At 33.7% G+C, this 28,000-nt stretch overlaps 1 protein-coding gene across 1 annotated transcript in view; it reads right to left on the bottom strand.

The window, feature by feature from the left end:
- The window catches only part of CCDC178 (coiled-coil domain containing 178), a 234,081-nt gene that overhangs the window by 160,241 nt on the left and 45,840 nt on the right, over nucleotides 1–28,000 (bottom strand). The window contains exons 8-9 of the mRNA XM_060027775.1: nucleotides 21,076–21,218; nucleotides 9,726–9,876 (exon numbers count right to left, since the gene is read on the bottom strand). Coding sequence (XP_059883758.1) covers nucleotides 9,726–9,876; nucleotides 21,076–21,218 — 294 coding nt within the window. The remainder of the gene's footprint in view (nucleotides 1–9,725; nucleotides 9,877–21,075; nucleotides 21,219–28,000) is intronic.

Below are 28,000 nucleotides of genomic sequence, written 5' to 3' on the forward strand. Positions count from 1 at the left end.
ATACAAAATTAATGCACAGAAATCTCTTGCATTCCTATACCCTAACAATGAAAGATCAGAAAGTGAAATTAAGGAAACAATCCTATCTACCATCACAACAAAAAGTATAAAATACCTAGGAATAAACCTACCTAAGTAGGAAAAGACCTGTACTCAGAAAACTGTAAGACACTGATGAAAGAAATCAAAGATGACACAAACAGATGGAGAGATATACAATGTTCTTGGATTGGAAGAATCAATCTTGTGAAAATGACTAGACTATCCAAAGCAATCTACAGATTCAAAGCAATCCCTATCAAATTACCAATGGTATTCTCACAGAATTAGAACAAAAAATATTACAATTTGTATGAAAACACAGAAGACTGCGACTAGCCAAAGCAATCTTGAAAAAGAAAAATGGAGCTGGAGGAATCATGCTCCCCAACTTCAGCCTATACTACAAAGCTACGGTAATCAAAACACTATGGTACTGGCACAAAAACAGCAATATAGATCAATGGAACAGGACAGAAAGCCCAGAGATAAACCCACGTACCTATGGTTACTTGATCTATGACAAAGGAGGCAAGAATATCCAATGGAGAAAAGACAACCTGTTCAATAAGTGGTGCTTGGAAAACTGGACAGCTACATTTAAAAGAATGAAATTAGAACACTCCCTAACACCACACACAAAAATAAACTCAAAATGGATTAGAGACCTAAATGTAAGACTGGACACTATAGCTCTTAGTGGAAAACATAGGAAGAACACTCTTTGAAATAAATGACAGCAAGATCTTTTTTGATCCACCTCCTACAGTAATGGAGATAAAAACAAAAATAAACAAATGGGACCTAATGAAACTTAAAAGTTTTTGCACAGCAAAGGAAACTACAAACAAGATGAAAAGATAACCCTCAGAATGGGAGAAAATATTTGCAAATGAAGCAACGGACAAAGTATTAACCTCCAAAATATACAAACAGCTCATGGAGCTCAATATCAAAAAACCAAACAACCCAATCAAAAAATGGGTGGAAGACCTAAACAGACATTTCTCCAAAGAAGACCTACAGATGGCCAAGTGGCACATGAAAAGCTGCTCAACATCACTAACTATCAGAGAAATGTAAATCAAAACCACAATGAGGTATCACCTCACACCAGTCAGAATGGCCATCATTACAAAATCTACACACAATAAATGCTGGAGAGGGTGTGAAGAAAAGGGAACCGTCTTGCACTGTTGGTGGGAATGTAAATTCATACAGCCACTGTAGAAAATAGTACAGAGGATTCTTAAAAAACTAAAAATAGAACTACTATGTGACCCAGCAATGCCACTGCTGGGCATATACCCTGAGAAAACCATAATTCAAAAGGACACATGCACCCCAATATTCATTGCAGCACTATTTACAATAGCCAGGACATAGAAACAACCTAAATGTCCAATGACAGATGAATAGATAAAGAGGATGTGGTACATATATACAATGGAATATTACTCAGCCATAAAGAGGAATGAAACTGGGTCATTTGTAGAGATGTGGATGGACCTAGAGACTGTCATACAGAGTGAAGTAAGTGAAAAAGAGAAAAACAAATACCATATATTAATGCATACATGTGGAATCCAGAAAAATGGTACAGATGAACCTATTTCCAGGGCAGGAATAGAGATGCAGATGTAGCGAATGGACATGTGGACACAGTGGGAGAAGGGGAGGGTGTGATGAATTGGGAGATTAGGACTGACATATATATACTACCAGGTGTAAAATAGATAGCTAGTGGGAACCTGTTATAAAGCACATGAAGCTCAGCTCAGTGCTCTGTGATGACCTAGATAGGTGGGATGCAGGGGGCAGGAGGGTGGTCCAAGAGGGAGGCGATATATGTATACATATAGCTGATTCTCTTCCCCATACAGCAGAAACTAACACAACATTGTAAAGCAATTATACTCTAATAGAAAAGTAATTGAATAATATTTTTAACTTATATCCAAAAATATTAACTAAAATTTTAGCAGTGACATAGACTATAGGCTTTTTTTCTAACATATACAAAACTAACACAACAATTAGAAAATAACTGAATTTATAAGATTGCAGCATTGTTATCCTTTAAAGAATACTATTGGAAGCAACCAATATTTACAATAGTTAATACACAGGAATTGTCTCTAAGAGCAGACAGTGGAGTACATGAAATCCATTGGACGATGAAGATAATGTTTACAAAATCACAGTGGACTGTTTCATCTAAAAGTTAATCATAAGGCACCAAATGCATACAACAGTGATTTTAAGTCTGTGCTATTTATTGCAATGCCAGTAACTTTTCTTAGCTATTTCACTCGTCAATTATAACATTTCCAAAATCTATCTGTTTTATCATATAGATAATGTTTGATAAAGACAAAATCAAGGAATTTTCATTCCAAAGAATAAGTAACTTAAATCACAAATGATATCAAGGGGAAAACCCCCTAGATTTAAAACAATGTAAACACCAAGAGTCATTATGTAGTTTTGGTTAATGTTTTAAGTGATGAATCAATGCCAATATCAACAACATTTGAAGTTAAGTAAAGAGTAAAATAGTATAACCCACATCTTAAATTGTTGCCATAACAAGCTCCAGTAGATAATACCTCTATAGGATTAATGATATGAAAGCCAAGAAATTTAATTAATGGAAATATTGTCTTTAAAAAAGTGAGCTGAGCAAAGGGCAAAGTTAAAAGTTTTCAGAATTTTGGAAAATGTGAAAATGCAGGCAAATTATTTAAGACATCAGAAATATAAGGCATATGATTTTTACTTGAACTTCTAATACTATACCACGATTCAACTTTCATTATTTTTCCATCACAATATTTTTTGTTAAAATTAGTAGTTATGTTAATATTTTAAAGTTTTAGAGACATTTATAACAGCTTTGTTTATAATACTTAAAAAATGAAAACATACTAAATGTCCAGTAACAAGGGACTAAGAGACTCTCAATGATTAAAATTATATTGTAAAATATAAAATGATTTTGCAATGTTTTTATATAAAGAGAAACATGTCATCATTACTGTATGCATATAATATCCTTTTAAAATATACTACAAGCCTATCTATATAAAACAAATATTAACAGTGACTATACTTAAATAGTGAGATCATAGATCAGTAATTTCTTCTACTCACATGAGTGTATTCTAAACTTTGAGGGATAAAATTAAGTATTTGTGCCATCCAAAAAGTGTCTAAAATAATTTTAGATAACAGTTTGTGTAATGAATCCCACCAATTTTATAAGGATCATAAGGAAGAAAATAGGATCCATTAGTAGCAACTGCAGTGTAGTATAGTGGTGAAAGCCTGACTGGAAATCATTTGAAGTGGGATTGCAAGGAGAGAAATAGAAATAATGAACACAGAAAATCCTTTCAAGGGGTTTTGCTGCAAAGTATAACAAGAAATACAATTTATCTTAGGGAAAGATTTAAAACCAAAAACATGAAGCATTCAAAACAGGAAAGTGGAAAGTAAAAGGAAAGAGAATAAACCTAAAGAAACAAAAAGAAAATTATAACTATAGAAACATACATTAACATTTCAGAAGTTGGAAAATTGTAGAATTACTAAGTCCAAGAGCCATATCTATTTTTTAATTCAATTTTTAAAAATTTGAAAAATCTCATTTAAAAAGTGAAAAATACATATACGATTAGAAATAAGAGATAAGCAAAAGTATAAAAGAGAATTCTATATCATATTATATTACATTTGAAATTTTTAATCCATTTGGATTATTTCTAGGACCATTAAAAATGATAAATGAATATCAAGGATAAATATATAGCCTGATAAGACTAATCATCATAAAATAAAACAACTGTCTATGAAAAATAAAACAATAATTCAAACAATCTAAAAAATTTAAAAGCAACAGTCATATTTTCACCAAGATGTTTTATGAAAATTTTAAGAAAAAGTTATTTAAATCTATCTTAATTCTCCAGGTAACAGAAAGGGAGAAAAGCTTCACAATTTATTTACAAAACCAGCATAATCCTGATAAGAAAATCTATCAAATATAGCACAAATTAAGAACACTGAAATACAGACTAACTTATGAATATGGATGCAAAATCTTATATAAAATAATTGCAAATCAAACTCAGCAGTAAATTAAAAGAATAAACCATAACCAAGCAGAGTTCACCCTAAGAATTTAAAAATGATTTAATTTTAATATAATACATCATTTCAATAGGTCAAATGAGAAACCATTTAAAATCATCTTTACAGATGCTTACATTCTGTGAAAGTAATCATCTATTCCTGATAGTTTTTATAACCTGAGTATACTTTTAAAATCTTTAAAATGATAATGAGCATAGGTTTGAAATCAATATTTACATAACATTAACAACTTCTTTAAAATAAAAATTGAAATAAAGAAAGCCAATTTCATAGATGTTATTTAATATTTTATACGTCACACAAAATATAGACATAATAAGAGATTAAAACCTTATGGTGAAAAAAACTAGCAATGTGTAATTTTATATATGTTACCACATTTTATCCATATAACACATAAATATTATATAATAAAACAATAACAAAAATTGCATTGCAGTTTGGCTGTATCACTTCATAACTTTGTGCACGAGATAAATCACTCTGCTTCTTTAGACTGGTTTCCTATTCGGTACATTAATAGTATTAATGATAATTATTAGCTTATTTATTTTTAATAAATAAACTGCTTAATTTGAAAGATTTTGAAATAAGAATATCAATCAAAAGGTATAGTTTAATAGATGTTTTGTGGTGTTTGGATTTATACTTACAGTGTCTAGAGCAATAAGTTAGCAATAAATATTAAATGTCTACTAAAAAAGACAACATCCAAAAATATGAAAATATCATATATGTAAGAGGAATTCGCTTATTTACAAACTTTATCTGTAAACTAAATTATGAAAAATATTTTGTATGCCTGTCATTGTTTAATAAAATATGAAAATCACAAAGGATTTCTATATCTTTTTTTTTTTTTTTTTTTGCGGTACACGGGCCTCTCACTGTTGTGGCCTCCTCTCCTGTTGCGGAGCACAGGTTCCGGATGCACAGGCTCAGCGGCCATGGCTCACAGGCCCAACCGCTCCGCAGCATGTGGGATCTTGCCAGACCGGGGCACGAACCCGTGTCCCCTGCATCGGCAGGCGGACTCTCAACCACTGCGCCACCAGGGAAGCCCAGGATTTCTATATCTTTAAACATCATATTTGTATTATTTTATCAAATGACTGGATAAAATGAAACGTAGATGGCTGTTTCTTTAATATCACAAGAAACAAAGAGTTGCAGATGATGAAATTATATTCTAAACACAAATTCCTGAACTATGCGAGAAATAGACTTCAAAGAAAACATGGGGAAAAATTATAGAAAAGCAGCTTTACTTCTACATTTAAAACAAATTTGATCTTGACAATATTTTTAAAGTACTTAACCAATTTCAAGATGTTTTCTAGGTTACAAAATCCATTGTTTGCATAAATGAGACAGGAAAAATGTATTTTCATAGATACAATGACAACACTAGTTGGAGAAAAGTGTACATTAATGAGGTAAAGACTCTAAATTGAAAGCACGATATGCCTTGAAATTTTAAAGGATCAGTTAGGTTGTGTGTGCACTTAGGCAGCACTAATCTTTTATTTTTCTCTTGAATTAGAAGTGCCGATTGCATACCAAAAAATAATGCACGGAAATAATGCACATCATTGCTTTTAATTGAGTGCTTAATATGCCCACTTTGCAAATCTAGCTTAAAGGTTTTTATAATGAGGAAGATACAGAAAAAAAGTGTATCTAAACTTCATCATGTTCTCATCTTCTCTATAAAGTATGATAGCCCACAAATGATTTCCATAATTGAAGAATATTACTAACTTCATAAATACATTCACAGTATCTCATCAAAAATAACATTTTGTTATGGAGGGCCAGACTTGCTATTTTAGAAATGATCAAAAAAATTAAAAAGTGATTTTAGGTTTAGTGAATGAATTTTCCCTCTTTGAAAATATTTTATTACCAGTGATATTTTTATAAATGATAAATTTCAACATGATTAGAAAATTGAGGTCGTAACTATTTAACATTATATTATATTTTATTTCAACGTCTACAGTCTACATTCCACCTCATCAAGTGCTTTCCAGACTCACAAGGTGAAGTTATTTTCCCCCATTGCCCTTCCTTCCTTCCTTCTTTCCTTCCTCCCTCCCTGCCAACCTCCCTCCCTCCCTCCCTTCCTTTATTCATTAGTTAATTCACTCATTCGACAAGCCTAATATGGCTTTTTTTGAATGTCTATTATGACATTTTATCGAGTGCCTAATATGGGACAGGCACTGTGCAAGTTACACAGAGAAAACAAAAATCACAATGCATTTCCTGTCTTTAAAAAGCTTATAATCTAAAAAGAAGTATACAAGTAATCATTGATTTCAACAGACTGTTGGTGCCAGTAACAGTACAAGTATGGAGGTAAACACAGAGTACGAGAGTTCAAAGCAGACAGAACAAAGTGAAGAAATGGTTTCTCCAAGAATTTTCCTTCAATTTTCCAAGTTGAAGTTTAAAATGAGAGGATTCAGCCAGACAACAGTAGGATGGAGAAGATGAGCTGAGTTAAACACTGACATCATAATCAGAGGGAACAGTATTTATGAAAAGCTGGAAGAAGGAAACCCATGGCACATTCTGGTGTCTTGCAGTTTGTCCAGTAGCTAGAGAATAGTTAGAGGGAAAGAGGCAGCAAGAGAGAAGTTGGAGGTTGAAAACAAGGGCAGATTCCAAAGAGACTTGTATTACTACCTATTTAAGATCAGTTTCTTCCCACTTACTCATCCCAACTCATCCCCTCTGACACTTCAGCCCAGTGTGTTTTAGTTTAGTGATTTTCAGCCTTGCCTATTTCTGGATTCTTCTACATTGCCTATGCAGTGGTGTAAGCCACTCCCATCTTAACTCAAGTGCATACCCCCTACATTGCATAAATAAAAACAAAATACAAAAATTTTCTGAGAAAGAAAATTTTGAGAAATTCCAATCCAGCTCGCTAAAGAAGCTTGTAAAAGATACACTTTAGTAACAAGAAAAAAAACAATGCCAATTAGAAATGTCTGATAAAAAGAAAGAGCCGTGTGTTAAACTGGGAATGAATATTATCAAACATTTAGTGTGTAAATTAATAAGAAATTATCTTAATACAGGAATTACTAAATAAGAGGCATAACATGATGGAAAATAGAATATATGTCAGGAAAGTACATATGGTCCTTAAACTGTTCAAAAAGAATTTAATGATGTCGACTTCACATCTGTAAGTCAAATATGCATTCCAAAGATTCTAAAAATTTATAGCCCCAAAACATATAAATAAAACACATCTTAAGAAAATAATCAATTAGAAACATTCTAAACTTAGTTTCATCTAAAATATGGCTTCAAATTATGTAAAGCAAAAATATGGATAGAAAAAAATGAAAATAAAGAAATACACTATCATACTGAGATATATTTTAATACAGCTTTCATAGCAATTGATGCATTAGTCAGAAAATAAATCAGAAATATAAAAGAGTTAAATAACCCAATTATCACAGTTCACAAAATGAACCTATGTAGAACTGCACTCCATTATCAGAGAAAGCATTTTTCCAAAATCAAAAATTTACACAATTTACCTATATAGTATGAAATAAATTAAGCCTTAACAAAATATGAATAATATCTACCATATATACTACCTTTATGAACAAATTAGAATTACATTAAAAATCAATTCAAAATAAATAACTTTAACATTTAGTGCAGTTAGAAGGGTTAATCTGTCTGACTGATCACAGGCTGACTTTTCAGAGAGAGTCTGCCTTTGACGAAGTTCCAAGAAATTGATTAAGGTCCAATTTAGTAAAACTACCCAAATAAATGGAGAGATAGATCATGTTTATGTTTAAGGACCCCATCATAAAGATTTCATTTCTCCATCATATAATACATAAATGAATGAGATTCCAATCATAATTCCAATAAAATTTATGAAGGAAATGAACAAGAAAATACTGAAATTTAATGGAAGCACAAAGGTCAAGAACAGCGTAAAACTCTTAAAGAACTGTAAGACTGGGGGATTCATCATTATAGATAATCAAAGCTCATAATAGAAGTTTATTAATGTTGACATTAGGTATGGAGATAAACATGTTAAGTAGACCAAACAAATTAAAAAGAGAATGGAAAAAGAGATCCACACAAAACAAATAAGGAAGCCCCATATGTGAGAGATGATTCTAAATATTAATATATAAGTAAATACAGTAAGTTATAACAATTTGTTTTCTATATAAGGAAAAATGTAATTGGAACCTCACTTCACACCATACCAATATATGAATTTCAAATTGATTATGCTTCATATCTGGCAAGTAAAATATGCATTCCTAAAATTCTGCAGATAGTTTATTTCTTCTAAACTTGTAAGTAATAGAATGAGAAAAAATTCACTTTTTTGAATATTTTAAACATATTTAATCTAGAAGCATTATGTAAACATGAAAAGCAAAATTTCAAGCCATTTAGAATAAAATACCAAAGAATATTTTTTGACTCAAAGGCATAAAAAATTTATTTTAAAAGTTCAGAAAAACATAGCTCAAAGGAAAATATTAAATCTTACTACAGTAAAACTGAAGTTTCTCTTCATGAGAAGTTACCATAAAGAAACGAAAGAAGATTGGGTGAAAATATTTTTAATATGTAACTTTAAAATATTTAGAATCTGTAACATAAAACAAATTCTTATAAATCAATTAAAAAAAAAAAACATCGATCAATGTATAGGGTAAAAACCATGAGCAGGTTTTTCACAGAAAAGGAAATACAAATGACCCTCCCCCAAAAAAGCCATTAAATATATGCTCAGTCTCACTCTTAATTATAGATTAATTTAAAAAGCCATAATGAAAACATAATTCAAGAGCCTTATAATAGAAACTCGCAAAAAACCCATTCTTAACTCTAGGTAGGAATGCAAATTGGTACAGGAATATGTATATTATTGCCTTTTACTGAACTATTATTTCTTTTCATCATTTTATTATTTCGTTTTACTAGTGCTTCCTTTTACTAAAGTGAATGAGATGCAACAGGAGAGGAAGGCAGAAAAGATGAGTCATAAGGGAAGATCAGTGAGACACCAAGTGTGAGAGGACTCAGCTCACCATTCCTGAAGGGAACCACCAGCCAGGGGATGCAGGTAGCTTCTAAAAGCTGAGAATGATCCCAGGTTGACAGCCACCAAGGAAACAAGGACCTCAGTTCTAAAACCACAGGAAGTGAATTTTGCCAAAACTGAATGAGCCTGAAAGCAGATTCATCCTGGAGTCTTTAGAAAGAAATGCAGGGCTGATGACACCTTGCTTTCAATCAGGAACGATCTGGAGCAGAGGAACTAGCTGAGCTATGACCCGGAGAAACTTCATGATAACTAGGTACTGTTTTAAGCTGCTAAATTTCTGGTAATAGGCAATAGAAAACCAATATAGAAAGAAACTGGCTAACTGTCATTTAATTATTAACAGAGAGTAAGTTCAGATAGCCATGGCACAAAGCTAATGTCAGTATTTTTAAAAATTTTAATTATGAAAACTCACCGTTTTTGATAAAGCAGCTAATTCCTTTCTTGATGACCTTGTTTCCTTCAATAATTTAATCATTGCCTCTTCATTCTCAATATTAATATTAACTTCTTGTATTGATGTACAGTGGAGATTAAACAGACTGTTAAGTTTATCTATCTCTTTCCTAAGAGAAAAAACAGTTGATTTTATCCGCACTGAAGGGGAAATTATATTTTAACTTATAGCTGAATTAGCTTCTGACTTAACCATGTAGATTAATGCAATTTATCTATTCCTAAAATTTTTCCCATCCCAAAGAAACTCCTGAAAAGTACTACTTAGATATAAACAGTAAGTAGTGAAAAAAACTTCAATTTGTTTCTGATGGAAAGGAACTGAGAGAAAAGTGATTTGTAAATTATTTAAAATAAACCACCTTTTGATTTGATTCCAGGTGAGAGACCTAAGCACCTTTGATTCAGAGGTTGGGTAGTACAGGGATGGAAAGGAAAGAAAAAAAGAAAGAGGAAAAAAGTAAGAGAAGAGAAGAAGCTGTAAAAGTGGAAAGATCACACATTACTAAAGCTCTGGTGTACTATCTTATCTCCCTCACAGTTAGAGCTAAAAAGCGGTAAACTACAGCTTAGGAAAACAAGGGGCCTATTTAAGAGAAGTAGTTGCCAAGGGGATCTTTTTCCTATGTGACATGTCACAGAAAAGACCAGTGCTAATCTGTAAAGCTACATAATCCCTTATCTTATCTGGTAGGTAGAAAACAAGTTCCAAATATAAAAGTCACTTTAAAGCATGGTCTTAGAGTTTAATATATGAAAAAAATACAGTGAGAAAATGACAAAAGTATAACTTGCATAAAATATTAGCAAGTAATACAGATAAGCCCAATTTTTTAAGACACCATAAACAAAATAATAGAGTGGGAGATTTATCTGAAACCCATATAAGAGATCAAAGATTAAATCATTTGTGTGTAATAAAATCCTACAATGCAATATGGAATGGAAAACTTACCCAAGAGACAAACGAGCAGAGAAGATAAACAAGAATTCACAAGAAAATAAATGCCAATGGCCAATAAATATATGATGTGTTTACTGAATTTGCCCAGGCTATGCTATCATGCATAAGCCTGATTTTAGGAGTAGGGTCAAATGAACTGAAAGATATAACTGAAACTGAAAGATATAATCTCACAATATAAATGAAAATTAAAGCAACAAACAAATAGGCAAGAAGCTTGTCCTTTACCCTTCCATATCTGGAGAGTACAGGCTTCCTATCAGAATTCTAGAAGCCAGATCAATGAGAGATTGGGAGCCTGAGCATTTAAAATGTACATGTTTGGTTAAATTTCCTCCTTATGAAGTTAATTTTTCTTCTCTCAGTGGTATCCATTTCCCCAGTCCAGATAATAAACTAGATTTTGACTAAGAAGTGAGCAATTGCCCAGTGTCATGGAATGCAGGAGCTAAGTATTATTTTAGTTATCTCCTCATCCCTATTTCCTGAAGCATCAACTGCTGCCACCAATTCCTCAGCCTTCTAAGAATTTTTCAGTGTAAAACTTTGATTACTAGGTTTGCCCACACTGGTACTTTAGATTTCATCATTCTTGTATCTGCTAAATCAGAATAAATTTAGAAGAATAAAATGGGAAGAATCATTTTACCTGTTAAGAATTACTATAAAGTAGAGCAATCAAGACACCAAAGAATATATGCTGTGTGTTTCCATTTATATGGAATTCAAGAACAGCCCAAACTAACCATGGTGATAGAAGTGAGAATGGAGATGACTTTTTAGGAGAATGGTATGGACTGAGAAGGAGAACAAGAAAAAACTTCTAGTATGCTGGAAACTTTTTATATCTTAACCTGGGGCATGGTGACATGAGTGTATATACATATACATAAAAAATCATAAATGTATACATTTGATAGCACACATAATCATGTTTCTATATGTCTGTTAATTCTTAAAAAATAGTGAAGGAAAATTAAACATATCTTTAAAATTTTATTTAATAAAGCATTTATGACTCCACTGATGCTTATAAAAGAACTTCTAGAAAATGTACGTAAATGAGAAGAAAATTAACGAGTAAGTTATATGGTGTAACAAATAATAATGAGTAACGGAAGTAATAATAATATGCCTTTGGGTCCATCTAAATATTAATTATAAAAATCACCAGCTAATTCAAAATTGAGAAGGAAAAATTTTAGAAAATGGTACAAGATGGATAATGTTGTATTTGTAATTAATATGGACAAACATGTGTTTGTGCCAAATAGATTAATGAAAAAAATTCTCTTCTGTCATCAAGAAAAAGAGAGAGGGCCCCCTTCCCCCCACCAAAAAAAGAAATGAACGACGAGAAGTTACAACTGATACCACAGAAATACAAAAGATCATAAGAGACTACTATGAACAACTATATTCCAATAAAATGGACAATCTAGAATAAATGGACAAATTCTTAGAAATGTACAATCACACAAGACTGAACCAGGAAGAAATACAAAATATGAACAGACCAATTACCAGTAATGAAATTGAATCAGTAATTTTAAAACTCTCAGTGAACAAAAGTCCAGGACCAGGTGGCTTCACAGGTGAATTCTATCAAATATTTAGAGAAGAGTTAACACCTATCCTCAAACTATTCCAAAAAACTGCAGAGGAAGGAACATTTCTGAACTCATTCCACAAGGCCAGAAACACCCTGTTACCAAAACCAGACTGAAATATCTCAAAAAAAGAAAATTACAGGTCAGTATAACTGATGGACACAGATCCAAAAATCCTCAACAAAATATTAGCAAATGGAACCCAAAGAAACATTTAAAGTATCATACAGTGTGATCAAGTGGAATTTATCCCAGGGATACAAGGATTTTTCAATATCCACAAATTAGTTAATGTGAATAAAAAGCATAGGATCATCTCAATAGATGTTGAAAAAGCTTTTGACAAAATTCAACATCCATTTTTGATAAAAACTCTTAAAGTGGGAATAGAGGGAATATACCTCAACATAATAAAGGCCATATATGACAAACCCATAGATAACATCATACTGATTGGTGAAAAGCTGAAAACACTTCCTCTAAGATAGGAACAAAGCAAAGTTGCCCACTCTGGTCACTTTTATTCATCATAGTCTTGGAAGTCCTAACCATAGCATCAGACAAGAAAAAGAAATTTTTAAAAATCCAAATTGGAGGGCTTCCCTGGTGGCGCAGTGACTGAGAGTCCGCCTGCTGATACAGGGGACATGGGTTCATGCCCTGGTCCGGGAAGATCCCACATGCCGTGGAGCGGCTGGGCCTGTGAGCCATGGCTGCTGAGCCTGCACGTCCAGAGCCTGTGCTCCGCAACAGGAGAGGCCACAACAGTGAGAGGGCCGCGAACCGCAAAAAAAAAAAAAAAAAATCCAAATTGGAAAGGAAGAAGTAATATTGTCGCTGTTTGTAGGTAACATGATAGTAGTCATAGAAAATCCTAAAGACACCACCAGAAAGCTACTAGAGCTCATCAATGAATTCAGTAAAGTTGCAGGATACAAAATTAATATCCAGAAATCTGTTGCATTTCTCTACACTAACAAACTATCAGAAAGTAAAATTAAGGAAACAGTCCCATTTGCTATTTCATCAAAAAGAATAAAATACCTAGGAATAAACCTACCTAAGGAGGTAAAAGACAGGTACTCAGAAAACTATAAGATGCTGATGAAAGAAATTGAAGACTACACAAATAGATGGAAAGATATACTGTGTTCTTGGATGTAAAAATTAATATTGTAAAAATGACTATACTACCAAAAGCAATCTACAGATTCAATGAAATCCCTATCAAAAGACCAATGGCTTTTTTCACAGAACAAGAACAAATAATTTTATAATTTTTAGGGAAATACAAAAGACTGCAAATAATTAAAACAACCTTGAGAAAGAAGAGGAGGAATCCTGGAGGATTCACGCTCCTTCATTTCAGACTATATGGCAAAGCTACAGTATCAAAACGGTATGGTACTGGCACAAGAACTGGCACATAGATCAATGAAATAGAACAAAGAGCCCAGACATAAACTCACACACTTAATTAATATATGACAAAGGAGGCAAGATGTATAATGGAGAAAAGACAGTCTCTTCAACAAGTGGTGCTGGGAAAACTAGAGAGTTACATGTAAAAGAATATTAGAACATTTTCTCACACCATATACAAAAATAAACTCAAAACAGTTTAAAGACATAAATGTAAGACCAGAAACCATAAAACTCCTAGGAGAAAACATAGGTAGAACACTCTGTGACATAAATCATAGCAATATATTTTTGGATCTGTCTCCTAAAGCAAGGGAAATAAAATAAAAAAAAAAAAAGGAACTTAAATTTTGCACAGCAAACGAAACCATCAACAAAACAAAAACACAACATACTGAATGGGAGAAAATATTTGTTAATGACATGACTGATAAGGGGTTAGTATGCAAAATATATAAACAGCTCATACAACTCAACATCAAAAAACAAGTAACACAATCATAAAATGGGCAGAAGACCTGAACAGACATTTTTCCAAAGAAGACGTACAAAAGGCCAACAGGCACATTAAAAAATGCTCAACAACATTAATCATAAGATAAATGTAAATTAAAACCACAATGAGCTATCACGTTACACCTGTCAGAATGGCTATCATCAAAAAGAACACAAAAAAAACAAATTTTGGAAAGGATGTGGAGAAAAGGGATCCCTCCTACACTGTTGGAGGGAATGTAAACTGGTGCAGCCGCTGTGGAATACAGTATGGCAGTTTCGCAGAAAACTAAAAATAGAATTACCATATGACCCAGCAATTCTACTCCTGGGTATATATCTGAAAAATACAAGAACTCTAATTGGAAAATATACATGCACCCCAATATACATAGCAGGATTATTTACAATTACCAAGATATGGAAGCAACCTAAGTTCCACCAGTAGAATAAATGGATAAAGAAGATATGGCTTGCAATATATATATATATATATATATACACACACATACATATATACATATATATACATATATATATATACATACATATATACATATATATATATGTAAAATGGAATATTACTCAGCCATAAAAAAGAATACAATTTTGAGCAGAAGCAAGAATAATGACAATCTTTCTGCCTGTGGAACAAAAACCACATTTACATAAAGATAGACAAGATGAAAAGGCAGAGGGCTATATACCAGATGAAGGAACAAGATAAAACCCCAGAAAAACAACTAAATGAAGTGGAGATAGGCAGCCTTCCAGAAAAAGAATTCGGAATGATGATAGTGATGGTGATCCAGGACCTCAGAAAAAGAATGGAGGCAAAGATCGAGAAGATCCTAGAAGTGTTTAACAAAGACCTAGAAGAATTAAAGAACAAACAGAGATGAACAATAACTAAAATGAAAAATACACTAGAAGGAATCAATAGCAGAATAACTGAGGCAGAAGAACGGATAAGTAACCTGGACAACAGAATGGTGGAATTCACTGCTGCAGAGGAGAATAAAGAAAAAAGAATGAAAATAGCCTAAGACACCTCTGGGACAACATTAAACGCAAGAACATTTGCATTATAGGGATGCCAGAAGGAGAAGAGAGAAAGAACCAGAGAAAACATTTGAAGAGAGGATACTCGAAAAATTCCCTAACATGGGAAAGGAAATAGCGACCAAAGTCCAGGAAGCGCAGAGAGTTCCATACAGGATAAACCCAAGGAGAAACAGGCTGAGACACATAGTAACCAAATTGGCAAAAATTAAAGACAAAGAAAAATTATTGAAAGCAGCAAGGGAAAAACGACAAATAACATACAAGCAAACTCCCATAAGGTTAACAGCTGATTTCTCAGCCGAAACTCTACAAGCCAGAAGGGAGTGGCATGATATACTTAAAGTGATGAAAGGGAAGAACCTACAACCAAGAGTACTCTACCCAGCAAGGGTGTCATTCAGATTTGATGGAGAAATCAAAAGCTTTACAGGTTAGCAAAAGCTAAGAGAATTCAGCACCACCAAACTGGCTCTACAACAAATGCTAAAGGAACTTCTCTAAGTGGGAAAAACAAGAGAAGAAAAGGACCTACAAAAACAAACCCAAAACAATTAAGAAAATGGTCACAGGAACATACATATTGATAATTACCTTAAACGTGAATGGATTAAATGCTCCAACCAAAAGACACAGGCTTGCTGAATGGATACAAAAACAAGACCCACATATACGCTGTCGACAAGAGACCCACTTCAGACCTAGGGACACATACAGACTCAAAGTGAGGGGATAGAAAAAGATATTCCATGCAAATGGAAATCAAAAGAAAGCTGGAGTAGCAATACTCATATCCGATAAAACAGACTTTAAATTAAACAACGTTACAAGGGATGAGGGAGGACACTACATAATGATCAAGGGATCAATACAAGAAGAAGATGTAACAATTATAAATATATATGCACCCAACATAGGAGCACCTCAATACATAAGGCAACCATAACAGCTATAAAAGAGGAAATCAACAGTAACACAATAATAGTGGGGGATTTTAACACCTCACTTACATCAATGGACAGATCATCCAAACAGAAAATTAATAAGGAAACACAAGTGTTAAGTGACATAATAGATCAGATAGATTTAATTGATATTTATAGGACATTCCATCCAAAAACAGCAGATTACACTTTCTTCTCAAGTGTGCATGGAACATTCTCCAGGATAGATCATATCTTGGGTCACAAATCAAGCCTCAGTAAATTTAAGAAAACTGAAATCATATCAAGCATCTTTTCTGACCGCAACGCTATGAGATTAGAAATCAATTACAGAGAAAAAAACATAAAAAACACAAACACATGGAGGCTAAACAATACATTACTAAAAAACCAAGAGATCACTGAAGAAATCAAAGAGGAAATCAAAGAATACCTAGAGACAAAGGACAATGAAAACACGACGATCCAAAAACTATGGGATGTGGCAAAAGCAATTCTAAGAGGGAAGTTTATAGCTATACAAGCCTACCTCAAGAAACAAGAAAAATTTGAAATAAAAAAATCTAACCTTACAACTAAAGGAACTAGAGAAAGAAGAACAAACAAAACACAAAATTAGCAGAAGGAAAGAAATCATAAAGATCAGAGCAGAAATAAATGAGATCAAAACAAAGAAAACAATAGCAAAGATCAATAAAACTAAAAGCTGGTTCTTTGAGAAGATAAACAAAATTGATAAACCATTAGCCAGACTCATCAAGAAAAAGAGGGAGAGGACTCAAATCAATAAAATTAGAAATGGAAAAGGAGAAGTTAAAACAGACACCACAGAAACACAACGCATCCTAAGAGACTACTACAAGCAACTCTATGCCAATAAAATGGACAACCTAGAAGAAATGGACAAATTCTTAGAAAGGTCTAACCTTCCAAGACCGAACCAGGAAGAAATAGAAAATATGAACACACCAAGCACAAGTAATGAAATTGAAACTGTGACTAAAAATCTTCCAACAAACAAAAGTCCAGGACCAGATGGCTTCACAGATGAATTCTATCAAACATTTAAAGAGCTAACACCAATCCTTCTCAAACTCTTCCAAAAAATTGCAGAGGAAGGAACAGTCCCAAACTCATTCTATGAGGCCACCATCACCCTGATACCAAAACTAGACAAACATACTACCAAAAAAAAAAATTACAGACCAATATCACTGATGAATATAGATGCAAAAATCCTCAACAAAATACTAGCAAACAGAATCCAACAACACATTAAAAGGATCATACACCATGATCAAGTGGGATTTATCTCAGGGATGCAAGGATTCTTCAAAAAATGGAAATTGATCAATGTGATACACCATATTAACAAATTGAAGAAGAAAAACCATATGATCATCTCAATAGATGCAGAAAATGCTTTTGACAAAATTCAACACCAATTTATGATAAAAACTATGCACAAAGTGGGCACAGAGGGAAACTACATCAACATAATAAAGACCATATATGACAAACCCACAGCAAACATCATTCTCAATGGTGAAAAACTGAAAGCATTTCCTCTAACATCAGGAACAAGACAAGGAAGTCCACTCTCACCACTATTGTTCAACATAGTTCTGGAAGTCCTAGCCACGGCAATCAGAGAAGAAAAGGAAATAAAAGGAATGCACACCAGAAAAGATGAAGTAAAACCATCACTGTTTGCAGATGACACGATACTATATAGAGAGAATACTAAAGATGCCACCAGAAAACTACTAGAGCTAATCAAATTTGGTAAAGTTGCAGGATACAAAATTAATGTACAGAAAGCTCTTGCATTCCTATACACTAATGATGAAAAATCTGAAAGAGAAATTAAGGAAACACTCCCATTTACCATTACAACAAAAAGAATAAAATACCTAGGAATAAGCCTACCTAGGGAGACAAAAGACCTGTATGCAGAAAACTACAAGACACTGATGAAAGAAATTAAAGACGATACCAAAAGATGGAGAGATATACCATGTTCTTGGCTTGGAAGAATCAACATTGTGAAAATGACTATACTACCCAGAGCAATCTACAGATTCAATGCAATCCCTATCAAGTTACCAATGGCATTTTTACGGAACTAGAACAAAAAATCCTAAAATTTGTATGGAGACACAAAAGACCCCAAATAGCCAAAGAAGTCTTGAGGTAAAAAAAATGGAGCCGGAGGAATCAGACTCCCTGACTTCAGACTATACTACAAAGCTACAGTAATCAAGACAACATGGTACTGGCACAAAAACAGAAATATAGATCAATGGAACAAGATAGAAAGCCCAGAAATAAACCCACACACCTAAGGTCAACTAATCTATGATAAAGGAGGCAAGGATATACAATGGAGAAAAGACAGTCTCTTCAATAAGTAGTGCTGGGAAAACTGGACAGTGATATGTAAAAGAATGAAATTAGAACACTCCCTAACACCATACACAAAAATAAACACAAAATGTATTAGAGACCTAAATGTAAGACTGGACACTATAAAACTCTTAGAGGAAAACATAGGAAGAACACTCTTTGACATAAATCACAGCAAGATCTTTCTTGATCCTCTTCCTAGAGTAATGGAAATAAAAACAAAAATAAACAAATGGGATATAATGAAACTTAAAAGCTTTTGCACAGCAAAGGAAACCATAAACAAGATGAAAAGACAACCCTCAGAATGGGAGAAAATATTTGTAAATGAATCAGCGGACAAAGGATTAATCTCCAATATATATAAACAGGTCATGCTGCTGAGTATTATAAAAACAAACAACCCAATCCAAAAATGGGCAGACCTAAATAGACATTTCTCCAAAGAAGATATACAGACTGCCAACAAACACATGAAAGAATGCTCAACATCACTAATTATTAGAGAAATGCAAATCAAAACTACAATGAGGCATCACCTCACACCAGTTAGAATGGGTATCATCAGAAAATCTATGAACAACAAGTGCTGGAGAGGATGTGGAGAAAAGGGCACCCTCTTGCACTGTTGGTGGGAATGTAAATTGATACAGCCACTATGGAGAACACTATGGAAGTTCCTTAAAAAACTAGAAACAGAATTACCATATGACCCAGCAATCCCACTACTGGGCATATACCCAAAGAACACCATAATTCAAAAAGACACATGCACCCAAATGTTCATTGCAGCTCTATTTACATAGCCAGGTCGCGGAAGCAACCTAAATGCCCACTGACAGATGAATGGATGAAGAAGATGTGGTACATATATACAATGGAATATTACTCAGCCATAAAAAGGAATGAAATTGGGTCATCTGTAGAGACGTGGATGGATCTAGAGACTGTCATACAGAGTGAAGTAAGTCAGAAAGAGAAAAACGAATATCGTATATTAATGCCTATATGTGCAACCTAGAAAAATGGTACAGATGAACTGGTCTGCAGGGCAGAAATAGAGACACAGATGTAGAGAACGTATGGACACCAAGGGGAGAAAGTGGTGGGGGGTGGGGGTGTGATGAATTGGGAGATTGGGATTAACATGTATACACTGATGTGTATAAAATGAATGACTAATAAGAACCTGCTGTATAAAAAAATAAATGAAACTCAAAAATAAAAAAGAAAAGAATAAAATCTTATCATTTGCAACAATGTGGATGGACTTTGAGGGTATTATGTTAAGTGAAATAAGCCAGACAGAGAAAGAAAAATACTGTATGATATAACTTATATGTGGAATCTAAAAACTAAAACAAACTGATGAATACAGCAAAAATGAAACAGACCTACAGATATAGAGAACAAACTAGTGGTTACTAGTGGGGAGAGGGAAGTGCGGAGGGCACGAAAGCGTTTAGGGGATTAAAAGTAAAAACTATTATGTATAAAATAAATAAGCTACAAGGATATACTGTACAACACAGGGAATGTAACCAATATTTTGTAACTACAAATGCAGTATAACCTTTAAAATTGTGAACCACTATGTTGTATAACTATAACTTATATAATATTGTACTTATACTATATCTCAATTAAAAAAATGTTTAAGCACATGTTGAAATAGACATCAGATGTGAGGAAATATAAATATCTTAATAAGTGCATGTTATCCAGATCATAGGATGAGGTACAAACTTTTGCTCTTCATTTTGCTTATATTTACTTGACTCTAGCTCCATAGTGAGTATGACTTTTTCTGTACTAAACCACTGATCAGTTTGAATAAATAAAAATTTTATATCATACAGAAACATGAAGAATTTAAAACCAACAAGAGGAAGTAGAAGAATATCATAAAATATAAATACATCAGAAATGTACTAAAAAGTCAATAATATGCAAAATATAATTAATCTATATATATTTAAAATATTACATTTTACTAGAAATCAAAAAAATGAGTTTAATTAATTAGATGCTATGCTTATAATTAATACAAGGCTATATAATTTGTTTTTTATAGTATCCCATGCTGGAATCTTTTTTCAAAGAGTTACTTTTTCACATAGTTAGCAGGGATATATACTGTTATAGCATAGCCACAGGCAATTTGGCAACATGTATCAAGAGCTTTAAAATGACACCGAAAAATACTGCTTTAGGAATTTATACACAATTAGTTTACATATGTAAAAGACATGTTAATTTATACATAAACTTGGTAACAAGATAGATGTGGCAATTTAGATTCTTCCCTTTCTCTTTATCTGAATTTCTTATACAGGAATATATATTACATTTTAATTAATATTTTACTTCTAAATGCTATAAGTAACATTTGTGAAAAATACTTACTTGTAGGCTTCTATGGTCATTTCATCATCACGAATATCATTTTCCATGTCTATTTTACTTTGTTTAGCTTTGAATTTGACTTTTTCAAGATTTTCTACAGCTTCTTCATGTTCTCCATGAACCTGTTTGTATAGTTCCATTACCTAGAAATAAAAATATGTGTGCTAATATATGCACTTAATGGCTAATTAAAATAATCAGACAAGAGAAAGATCAGAGAAGGGAGTTAAAGTAGTTGTTTTGTTTTGTTTTGTTCTGCTCTTTTGCGGTACGCGGGCTTCGCACCGCTGTGGCCTCTCCCGTGGTGGAGAACAGGCTCCAGATGCGCAGGCTCAGCGGCCATGTCCCACGGGCCCAGCTGCTCCGCGGCATGTGGTACCCTCCCGAATCGGGGCACGAACCCGTGTCCCCTGCGTCGGCAGGCGGACTCCCAACCACTGCGCCACCAGGGAAGCCCCTAAAGTAGTTTTGATTTAGATTATAAACGTTCTTTATATCAATTTTCTTTCCATATTTAGTCTATTGTTTAGCACAGTAGTTTCAGGTTTCTTTTACCCTGAGAGGCATCAATACTAGAGATGTAGAAAAGTTACTGAAGAAAATGACTTTAATATCCCAGTTAACATGACCAAAATAAAATCATTATTTTTTTACCTACAAAAACTATGACTTTTTATTGTTCAAATATTGCAGAAAAATCAGAAAACACAGATGAAAAAAGAAAATTTTATAAATTACCTATAATCTTCTCACTCATGAATAACCATTACTATCTTAATGCAAGGGCCCAAAATATTCCATTTTTATTGTTTTCATTAATTATTAGATATCATAAACATACTCCCTTCTCTCTCCCGGCCTCTCTTCTCTATCAGACTAAAGGGAAAGGGTGGTTGTAGTGGTCATGGTTGGAAGGAACTCCAGTTCAGGATGTCCTGTTGGAAAGTTGGAGGGAGAGGAGTAGAACAAGGTACTAAGGAGGGAGCAGTCCTTTACCCAGGGGCCGAGTGGTGGATCTATATGAGGCAGTAGCCTCCCGAAAACAGCAGTAATTTTCATTAATTTTTATTTCATTGTATTAATTTTATTGTGATAAGAACATTTAACATGATTATCTATCTTTTAACAAAATTTTAAGTGTACAACACAGTAAACTGTAGGCACTATGCTGTACAGCAGATCTCTAGAACTTATTCATCTCACATAACTAAATCTTTATATCCATTGAAAAACAACTCTCCATTTCCCCTCCCCAAGCCCCTACCAACCACCATTCTACTCTGTGCTTCTATGAGCGTGACTATTATAGATACCTCATGTAAGTGGAATCATGCAGTATTTATCTGTGACCTGCTTATTTACTTAGCACAATAATGTTCTCCAGGTTCCTCCATGTTGTCACATATGGAAGGCTTCCTTCTTTTTAAAGGCTGAATTATATTCCATTGTATACATATACCACATACATTTTAGAATTAGCTTGTCAAGGTCCACAAAGAGACCTGTTGAGATTTTGTGACTGTATTTAATTTACAGATCAATTTGGAGCGAATGCTACAAAATTTAGCCTTCTAATACATTAACATATTTATCTATGTAGCACTTTTAAATTTCTCTCAGTAATAGTCATAGTTTTCTGAATAGGGGCTTTGCATATCATTTGTTACATTTATTCCTAGATATGTTTTATTTTATGCTCTAACAAATGCTATTTTAAAATAAATTTTATTTTCAGATTTGTTGCTGGTATATAGTAATGTATGGATTTTAAAATTTTACCTTTGTATGCAACTGTAATTCATCTGTGGACTTGTCTAGATTTTATGTGTACATAATTACATAGTCTGTGCAGCAAAGGAAACCATCAACAAAACAAAAAGACAACCTACCGAATAGAAGATATTTGCAAATCATATAACCAATAAGGGGTTAATATCCAAAATATATAAAGAACTCATACAACTCAACAACAACAAAAAACCAAACAACTCAATTTTAAAATGGGCAAAGGGGATAAACAACAAGGTCCTACTCTATAGCACAGGGAACTATATTCAATATCCTGTGATAAGCCATAATGGAAAAGAATATAAAAAAGAATGTATATGTATGTATAACTTAATCACTTTGCCATACACCAGAAATTAACACAACACTGTAAATCAACTATACTTCAATTTTTAAAAATGGGCAAAGGGGCTGAACAGACCTTTTTTTGGGGGGGGGGGCGTCCTGCCATCCTGTTTCTTTTTTTAAAATTTTTATTGGGGTATAATTAATTTACAATGTTGTGTTAGTTTCAGGTGTACAGCAATAGACTTTTTTCCAAAGAAGACATACAGATGGCCAACAGGCACATACTTGAAAAGGTATTCAACATCACTAATTATTATGGAAATGAAAATAAAAACCACAATGAGATTTTACCACATGCCAATTAGAATGGTTATTATCAAAAAAGGAAGAAATAACAAGTGTTGAGAGGATGTGGAGAAACGGGAACCCTTGTGAACTGTTAGTGGGAATGCAGCCACTATGAAAAACAGTATGCAGATTCCTCAGAAAAATTAAGAACAGAATTAACATATGATCCAGCTATTCTGCTTCTGGGTATTAATCCAAAGAATATGAATACACTAATTTGAAAATATATATGCACCCCAATGTTCACTGCATCACTATTTACAATAGCCAAGATATGGAACAACCTAAGGGTCCATCAAGGGATGAATGGGTGAAGAGATAAAGAGATGTGGTATATATACACACACACACACACACACATGTATATATATCTATAAAACGGATACTACTCAACCATAAAAAAAGAAAGAAATCTTGCCATTTGTGACAACATGGACGGTCCTTGAGGGTATTATGCTAAGTGAAATAAGTCAGATGAAGAAAGACAAATATCGTGTGATTTAACTCATATGTGGAACGTAAAAAACAAATAAAAAACTCCAAAATAAGTGAACAAACCAAACCAAACCAAAGAAACATGTAGATACAGAAAACAGAGTAGTGGTTACCAGAAGGGAAGGGGAGGGAGAAGTGGGTAAAGGGGGTCAACTGTATGGTGATGGATGGTTATCGTGTATACAGAAGAAGATATATCATGTTATAAACTTATATAAATATATAACATTTAAGAGAAGGCACAAGTAAATATCAGGAATGAAAAAGGAAAGCACTACATATTCTATAGACTATAGAAAAGATAAAAGGATACTAAGAAAGTCTTCCAACAAAATTTGAAATTGTGATGAAATGGACATATTCTTAGAAAACTACAACTAACCAAAATGGACACAGGAAGAAACAGAATAACTGAACAATCTTATTGAGGAAATTGAATTTGTAATTAAAAACCTTTCCAAAACAAACAAGAAACAAAACTGGAAAACTTTAGCTAGATGGCTTCAATAGTAAATGCTAATTAATAATGTTAGTCTTTCGCACTCTTCTAGATAATAGGAAAAGAAGAAATACTCCCAAGTTACCTTTAAAAATCTAGCAAACCCTTAAAACCCAAACCTGACAAGGACATTATTAAATAATTATATGACCTTCTTACTCATGAATTTAGATTTAAAACCCTAAACAAATAATTAGCAAATCAAGTCTAGCACCATGTAACATCTTACTTAATAGAAAAAAATTTATTAATTCTTCCCCTTTGAAACTGGGAATGTGACAATGATGCCAAATATTACTCCCTCTAGTCAGCATTGTAGTGGAGATCTCAGCCAGCAAAGGTCCTAGCCTTACTAGAGGCAATATAATACAGCAAAATGTATACAGATTTGGAAGGGGAGGACATAAAACTGTCCCTACGTGCCCATTAATTTCTAGAATAGCACAGATATTAGTAACCTCTACAAGATTTTCCTTTAGGCACAGGAACGTAGGGGTAGAGACTTTGGCAGGGAGCCAGGATTATACCAAGATGATGGGATAAGCAAACAAAGGCTCAGGAAACAATAGAATTTCTACTATCAAAGGAAGAAAAGCAATAAATAATGTCCTGTGTCCAATTTGTCCCGTAGGTATTGCTGGGGTGGTGGTCTCAGTGTTGGGGGCATTGGTGATGTCATATGAGGCAAATTCATCTCCAAGGAAAGTCCTTGGACGGGCTCAGTGTGGGACTGGTACAACCTTCCCACATGGATACTCTCCTAGGTTGATGTTAATAATATTTTTGTGGCTCTCATAGCAGTGTTATGAGACTGAGCTGCTTGTAGAATTTGAAGGTCACGTTGAGCCTTTGAGCTTAGTTTGCAAGTAGCAATGTATTAAGGCTCAAGCACATTGGCTAGAGGTCTTGCATTATTTAAGCTGTTGGGTTGCTTCAGCAGGCCTTTAGCCAGGACCTCAGTCAAGACAGCAGAATAAAACAAAACAAAACAAAGCTATATTACAAACAAAACACTATCTTACACGTCTCCAACCCTCCAGCGATCATGAATTTGCTTTCCATCTTTATGGATTTACCTATTCTGGATATTTCAGCTAAATGAAATCATATAATATGTGATCTTTTGTACCTGGCTTCTTTTAGCATAATGCTTCAAGGTTTACCCATGTTGTGACATACATCAGTACTTCATTTCTTTTTATGGCTGAATAATATTCCATCGTGTGGATGTATTACATTTTGTTTAGTCATTCATCAGTTGAAGGGCACTGGACAGTTTCACCTTTGTCTGTTCTGAACAGTGCTGCTATGAACATTTACGTACAAGGGTTTTGTGTTTTGCTTTTTATGTATTTAGTTATTTATTTTTGTGGTACGCGGGCCCCTCACTGCTGTGGCCTTGCCCGCCGCGGAGCACAGGCTCCGGACGCGCAGGCTCAGCGGCCATGGCTCACAGGCCCAGCCACTCCGCGGCACGTGGGATCCTCCCGGACCAGGGCACGAACCCACATCCCCTGCATCGGCAGGCGGACTCTCAACCACTGCGCCACCAGGGCAGCCCTTTTTGTTTGTTTTTTAACATCAGTTTTCAATTATTTGGGGGTATATACCTTGGAGTGGATTTGCTAAAGCATATGGTAATTCTGTTTTACTTTCTGAGGAAACACCAAACTGTTTTCCACAGTGGCTCTACCATTTTACATTCCCACCAGCAGAGTACAATGGTTCAAGTTTCTCCACATCCTCACCCAAACTGGTTATCTTACACTTTGTTTTTAACTTTATCCTAATGGGTATGAGTGGTATCTCATTGTGGGTTTGGTTTGCATTTTCCTAATGACTAATGATGTTAAGCATCCATCTTTTCATGTGTTTGCTGCCCATTTCTATGTCTTTTGGAGATATGTCTGCTCAAGTCTTTTGCCCATTTTTAAATGGGTTGTTTGTCTTTTCTGGTTGTTGAATTATAAAAGTTCTTTATATATCCTGCATACTACACCTTTTGTAATATATAATTTGCAACATTTTCTCTCATTCTGTAAGTTGTCTTTTTACTTTTATGGTAGTGTACTGTAATGGACAAAAGGTTTTAATTTTGATGAAGTCCAATTTCTCTATTTTTTCTTATGTTGCTTATGCTTTTAGTGTCATATCTAAAAAAACCATTTCCAAATTCAAGGTGATGAAGATTTACCCCTAAGTTTTCTTTTAAGAGTTTTATAGTTTTAGCTCTTACATGTAGAATTATGATCCACTTTTAATTAACGTGTGTATGTGCTGGGAAGTAGGGGTCTTAACTTTACTCTTTTGAATACATGTGGATATCCAATGTCCCAGCACCATTTGTTGAAGAGACTACTCTTTCCCCACAAATGGTCTTGGCACCCTTGTCAAAAGCAATTAACCATAGATAAATGGGTTTATTTCTGCAATCTCAATTCTACTCTCTACTTTTCTGTATTTATGCAAATGCCACTTTTTTTTTGCTTCCTACAGCTTTGTACTAAGTTTTAAAATCAGAAAGTGTGAATTCTCTAAGGTGTCCTTCATTTCCAAGACTGTTTTGGCTTTTTGGGATCCCGTGCAATTCCGTATCAATATTAGAACAGGCTTTTCAATTTCTGCAAAAAGATCTTGAGAGTTTGTCAGATATTGCATTTAATCTGAAGATAGCTTTGGGTACCATTGACATATTAACAATATTAAGTCAAATCCGTGAACACGGATTATCTTTCTATTTATTTAGGTCTAATTTATTTCAGCAAAATATTATAGTTTTTAGTGAAAAAGTCTTGCACTTTATTAAATTTATTCCTACTTTATCATGTTTAATGGTATTAAGTAGAACTGTTTTCTTAATTTCATTTTTGGATTGTTCAAAACTAGTATATGAAAATACAACTGAGTTTTGTGTGTTGAGCTTGCATCCTCCAACTTTACTAAACTTGTTTATTAGCTCTAATAGTTTGTTTTGTGAATTCTTCATGATTTTCTATATGTAAGATCATGTCCTCTGCAAATAGAGATCATTTTACTTCTTCCTTTACAATCTGGATGCCTTTTATTTATTTTTCTTGCCTATCTGCTTTATTAAAAGTCCATTGATTTAAATGTTAATCTCATCCAAAAAACTGCTTCACAGAAACATCTATAATAACGTCTGATCAAATACCTGGGCATCCTGGCCCAGCCAAGTTGACTCAAAAAATTAATCATCGCAGTGACTCTGATAAGCTCTACGCAAAGGTTGCTATTTTCTTGATCTGCTAGAATGTGTTTTCATATTTTCCTCCCATTACCAAGCATGGTCTTCCAGCTGCTCAACAACCCTGCTACCCCTGACTCAGAAATGCCTATGTCCACTATCGGGGAAAAACACACTAAAATAATAAAGGGATACCAATTCACACACCTATTGACAAACTTTAAAGTATGACAATAAAAGTGTTGACAAAAATGTGAGGTGGATCAGTTAGGACTGGGTTTGGCTATAGCAGAAATAAGTCA

Source organism: Delphinus delphis, chromosome 13 (genome assembly GCF_949987515.2).
Source record: "Delphinus delphis chromosome 13, mDelDel1.2, whole genome shotgun sequence".
NCBI lineage: Eukaryota > Metazoa > Chordata > Mammalia > Artiodactyla > Delphinidae > Delphinus > Delphinus delphis.